Source organism: Saprolegnia parasitica, assembly GCF_000151545.1.
Source record: "Saprolegnia parasitica CBS 223.65 unplaced genomic scaffold supercont2.46, whole genome shotgun sequence".
In the NCBI taxonomy this organism is placed as follows: domain Eukaryota; phylum Oomycota; class Saprolegniomycetes; order Saprolegniales; family Saprolegniaceae; genus Saprolegnia; species Saprolegnia parasitica.
In genome coordinates, this window is record NW_012156440.1 from 3529 (window position 1) to 8806 (window position 5278).

The 5278-nt window shown below is 56.9% G+C and overlaps 3 protein-coding genes across 3 annotated transcripts in view; 1 reads left to right on the forward strand and 2 right to left on the reverse strand.

The window, feature by feature from the left end:
* Positions 1 to 1015: 1015 nt before the first annotated feature.
* Positions 1016 to 1754, forward strand: SPRG_09437 (hypothetical protein; the record flags this gene model as incomplete). The annotated part of the gene is made up of 3 exons (XM_012348641.1): positions 1016 to 1120; positions 1166 to 1366; positions 1419 to 1754. The coding sequence occupies 3 exons, from the start codon at positions 1016 to 1018 to the stop codon at positions 1752 to 1754; spliced, it is 642 nt and encodes a 213-aa protein (XP_012204031.1).
* A 723-nt stretch (positions 1755 to 2477) lies between these two features.
* Positions 2478 to 3464, reverse strand: SPRG_09438 (hypothetical protein; the record flags this gene model as incomplete). The annotated part of the gene is made up of 3 exons (XM_012348642.1): positions 2478 to 2946; positions 3003 to 3286; positions 3342 to 3464. 3 exons carry the CDS (start codon positions 3462 to 3464, stop codon positions 2478 to 2480), a joined length of 876 nt encoding a protein of 291 aa, XP_012204032.1.
* Positions 3465 to 4979: 1515 nt separating this feature from the next.
* The window catches only part of SPRG_20759 (hypothetical protein), a gene marked incomplete at both ends in the record, with an annotated part of 2683 nt that continues 2384 nt past the window's right edge, over positions 4980 to 5278 (reverse strand). The window contains 2 exons of the mRNA XM_012348706.1: positions 4980 to 5013; positions 5150 to 5232. Coding sequence (XP_012204096.1) covers positions 4980 to 5013; positions 5150 to 5232 — 117 coding nt within the window. The remainder of the gene's footprint in view (positions 5014 to 5149; positions 5233 to 5278) is intronic.

Genomic DNA, 5278 nt, shown 5'->3' on the forward strand with positions numbered 1-5278 from the left:
CAGTGGGAACCGCTACGGAGAGCTCGTACCGCGAGTCGACAGTGATGATGTTGACCTGGTCGCAGCTAAATATATGACCATGTTGCTTTCAATGGGCGCCCCCGGAGACGTTTCGAAGCATACTTGAGGTCCTTTCGGGCGTGCCAGACAAGAGGAAGCTGGGAAAACTGTCGGGGTCGATCGCGACCATGACGAAGTCGTCGGCAGAATACTGCCCACCAAGCAACGAGTTACACCGTACCGGTTTGGAGGTGCTGCGTCGTCGTGGTCGTTGGCCTATAACACAAAGCGTTGGAGTAGATGCTGGAGCCGTCGGGGTGCTGCAAAATGTGCTCGAGCGTCGCGAGCGGCGAGACAAACGGAAAGAGAGACTTGTCGGTCGCGTGGACATGCTCGAAGGTACGGGCACCCGCGAGGCTACAGTACCAAGTGCCTGAAGGCCCGCACAAAGCGAAGAAACGAAATGTGTGATTGGTAGAAAAGCAGTCGCCGCGACCAATCGCCGCGACCCATTTGTTGTTTGCGACGCCGGATTGGTAGAAAAGGAGGCGTTGCCAAGGTTGATCGACGAAGCAGAGAAAAAAGAACAGCGGTCGTGAGAATGGCCAAGCGTGGGCGTGGCAGCAAGCGGGTTCGATGGCCACGAGGCCTCTCTCTGTCCCTCATCGAGCGCTCGCTAGGCCTCATCATCCGTCGTAACGACGTCAAGAGCCATCCTCCCCGCGACGGCCGCGAACGGAGTCGCTGCCATGGTCAGCAAGCGGCTTCAATGGCCACGAGGCCTCTCTCTGTCCCTCATCGAGCACTTGTTAGGCCTCATCATCCGTCGTAACGATGCCAAGAGCCGTCCGCATTGCTACCGTGACGGCCGCGAACTGAGCCGCTGCCATGGCACAGCAGACAAAGCGCGGTCCCTACAAAAAAGAAAAGTACGTGGCGAATCGGCCGGTGCGAAGATGCTCACGCCAACTGCAGGGCCCCATGGAACCTGAAGAAGCGAGTCTTCATCATCCATATGCTGAAGACGAAGGGCCGCCGATTCAAGGACATTTTGGCAGAGGGCAATAAGAGCTACATCTTCGAACCCGGTCGCACGAAGGACGACGTGCGCGTACGCGTCGTACATGCATGCAGGAATGCGATGCATGTGGGTTGCGACACGTAGGGTGAGGCCGACCGCCTGAAGAAGGGGTACCCCGAAGTCGCATTGCCTCGCGCGCAGCCCCCGGTCTCGTACTCGCAAATCGAGTCGAGGTTTATCGTCGCGGCAAAGAAGGTCCTCAACAAGGACCCCGAATTGGAGATCATCCGAGTGGGCCAAGCCACTGGTCTGCTCGAGGTCACGTACACGTCCAGGCAAATCACGGTACGGCTCTGCTTTGTCGTCGGGTGTTGATGGACGCATGCTACGCAAATAGGATAAGCTCCGTAAGATGGCAATGAGAGCGAAGACCGTGGAACCCGTCGCGACGCTCCAGTGCTTTGTCACCTGCAACGACTCAAGCGTCGACGCGAGCCCTTTGGTTCTTGACGTGTCGGCAAACGATTACATCTTTGAGGTCAAGTTGCAGTTGTGTGCGACTTGCAACCTCGGTCTCGGGCCCCTCCAACATCTCGCACTGTTGCACGACGGCACGGTTGTCCAAGACGTCGCCGTCGTGCAACAGTGCGAGATGTTGGAGGGGCCCGAGACCAAAGCAGCGCCGCTTGCGACGAGCGACCTGCCACCCAACAAGCGCCGCAAGTTTCGCTGACGTCGCTTGTACGAACCGCTTCTTCATACTATGCCTTTATACAGTTGTTGCTTGTTTAAGACGTTGTGTCTGCGTGCATCCGTGTCGTCCTTGCTTCTGCGGTTCCAGCATCTCGCACTGTGTATACAAGGTAGCAGGAGAGAGAGCTAGCTGCTTCGAATGCATCGTGCCAAACCATCGCAAGGCAGTTGCTTTCACCAGCTCCAACTTTGGCTGCTTTAGGTCATACGATAGCGCCCCAAAAGCGTTCCTTCTCGCGCCGTTGGCCGCCTCCTGACCTCTAGCACCGTCGATGGCGCCAAGTGACGGCAGCCTCAGCCTTCAAGGATCGTCGCAACAACATCTAGTCGACGTACCATCGCTGTTGAGAGACCAAGTCTCTTAGCTGTCCAAGCCATGCCTTGCTTCTACATAGTAATAGGGATATAATGAAAGACCAAATGGAGGGAAGAAAGATGAGCTCCGCTGTTAACGTGCATATAAAAGAGTGCTAGAAAACGTTCTAGCGCGCGCCGAAGCGGCAGTAGAGAGGCTTGGAACGGCCGCGACGCGCGAGGACCTTCATGTTTCGAGTCTGCATAGGCCGCAATGGCTGCCTCGTCGTGCACTCAATTCGAGCGTGATGTCCGGGCGAACTTCCAGTGCGTCCAGAAGCGCCATGATGTCGGTGACGCGGAGGGTATCGTCGCTGGACCGGAGGTCGAGTAAAAGTGGGGGCGCTGTCTAGGAGAGCAAGAGCCCCAGCGTCTCATACCGGTAGACGTGGAAGTCGCACGAGCGAAGCGACACAACCGAGAGGCGGTGCGTCCACAGACCAATCACATGCTGGAAGAGGCCCAACGACGCGGCCGGAATGTGGTCCATGTCGCGCCAATGCACTTTGTCCAAGTTGGGCAGCTTGGACGCCCAGAGAAGAAAAGGCTCAGCGTCCATCGACACGGTCAGCACCTTCAAGCTCGGCAGCGGAGTGGCCATGAGCGCGCCCGGTGCCACCGTGATGTTGTCATCCCGCAGCGCCAGCTCTTCGAGGAGCGGCATCTGACTGAGGAACGGAAGTAGGCAGTTGAAGTCGTCCAAGCCGCCGGCGTCGAGGTGCGTAAGGTTGGAGACATCGAGGAGTGCTATCAAGTCATGGATGTTGCCGCGCAAGAGTCGAGTGTAGAACTGCACCGCCTTCGAGTGGTGCAGAGGTCTGCGCGCGGCAATGAGCGCGCCTCCGAGTCGTCCAAATGCAGGTTCGTGATGGACGTGACTGTCGCGAGCATCGCCGCAATGGCATCTGCGCTTGCTGCCGAGTTGAAGGCGTTGAGGGCAAGGCCAGTGACGCGCCCAGCTCGGAGGCACCGCGCCAATGGGTCGAGCAGCAAGTCGTCGACGTCGTTGTGTAGCCCCAGCAAGCGTACGCTGGGCGACGTCACTTCGAGATGAGACATGAAAATCTCGACCTTCACGAGACGTGCGCACAAGGGCACGATGTCTCTAAACTCGGGCACGTTAAACCACTCCTTGCCATACATGCCGACCTCCTTGAGCTTGGACGGCAAGGCGGCGAGGAGCGCCGGAAGGTGGCGGCCGTGCACGCTGTACCTTGGGGGGGGACACACTTGGGATCGCGGGCAGCGCGGCCAAGACGAGATCCAAGTCCTCTTCCGAGATGGTGGTCATGTTCACCTTCGGCCGCTGACGGTCGAAGGCCATGAGCGTTGTCATGAGCTCGCTACGAGCAAGGCCGTCGCGTCCTTCTGCGACTTCACGTAGCCGACGAGCCGGAAGCGCCGTCGGCGGCTCGAGCTTCGACCTCTTGGCCATGTTGCGTCGCGAAGTGGCTTGCGGAGTTGCTGGATGCGATTTAAATATACCCCATATCTTTCACATACAAATAATAAGGTATAAAATAAAAATACACCATGCACGCTGGTGATTGGCTCATTTTTCGATTCCGGAGCCGCTCGATTTGAACGTGGCAGCAGCAGGTGCAAGCTTGAGTCGGCGGGGTCACAAGACGATAGAGAGGCGTAGGGTATGGCGCACGGAGCTGGGAAATCGTCAACTATCAAAGGTCTCTTGCTTGGCGGTCTGGTACGGTCTGTGAGAAAGCTATCAAAGTGCATTAACACGCTGTTCTTTGAGCTGGCGAAGGGATACGATAATCAAACTACAGTTGACCACGGTAGAGCACGGTAGCTGCATGTTGGCGGTGAAATACCTGTGACGTCTACTTGAAGACAACATATAAACATCGTGCTACCTTCGTGGTTAGGGGTGCTGGCCTACTACACGGGATTTCCTGGGAACAGCCTTGCTGCGTTGACAGCCATCTCAGCGGAACAGCCAGCGACAGCGTATGTTGCTTCTCGCAGGTTATTTCGTCCTGGTCGCATGCAGGCGCATCGGTGTAGCGCCTATGGTTGTTGCCAATGACACGTCTGGCATATCGGCACCAGGGCAGCGGTTTGGTTCTGGCCTTGAGGCTGAGAGAATAGCACCGAATGCATCAGATTAGGTGCTCTATATGCTTTACGCACCAATCGCCCATGTCTGCTTGACTGTGTGATACACGAGCCAATGGTCGAGAAGGCAAATAGAGCACCTATATAATTAGGTGCGTATTTCAAAATAAAATATCGGTAGTCGTATTAATACTTGGTTGCTGCTTCGATACGCCAAGAGGTCCTTTCTCTGTTGCGAGCCACTGCGGGAACGTACCAAGTGCCCGGAACCGTGCGCGCTGAAGAAGCTCACCACGTCGAGCAAGAGGAGCTATCGCCGTCGTCTCGGCACCGCTTGGAGAGCGCGCCATTTGCAAATTTATAGTACAGTGGTGCCAGACGCTGGGATCGGTGTCGTACCTGCCGCTCAAACTGTCGACGTAAAAAGCGTGCATGGCTTTCGAGAGCAGCGCGGTGTCTGCCGTCGCTGTCGTTGTGGCCTCGACGCACATCGCTGGTATGGCGCCAAGGCCACGTCTGCGTCAAGAGCGTGGGCAAAGGGGCGTACTGCGCCAAGAGCTTGAGAACGGTGACGATATTCTCGACGTTTGGGTCGTGTCTCCTGCGCGTCGATGGCTGCTTCGTAGAAACGACGACACTGGACGTGTAGAATCCATAAATCCATACAACGTCGAGGATAACTCGAAACAAAAACATTGGATTGTGCGAATTGGAGCCATGGCCCCAAGCGAGAAACGTCGCTGGTCGCGAAATTGATTTTTTACGTTCATTTGAATTATGGGACCGCAAGGGCTTCTGGCGCCGACGCGCTGCATGCATGCAGTTTTGACGACGGAAGCGAATGGCAGCAGCGATAATCGCACGACCAGCGAGCCCTTGCGGCGAGCGCACCCTTGGGCGCCGGCCCCCGCGGGTGCTGAGCGAGCAAGAGCTGGTAGCATGTACCTTGAGGACATCGCAGTACGAAGGACAGGCGGCACCAAATAGAGGACGAGAAACACCACGTACTCGCACTGGTACGCGACCCACTCGGGGTGTCGCAGTGGCGCCGGACGTCGTTGGCACCATACGCGT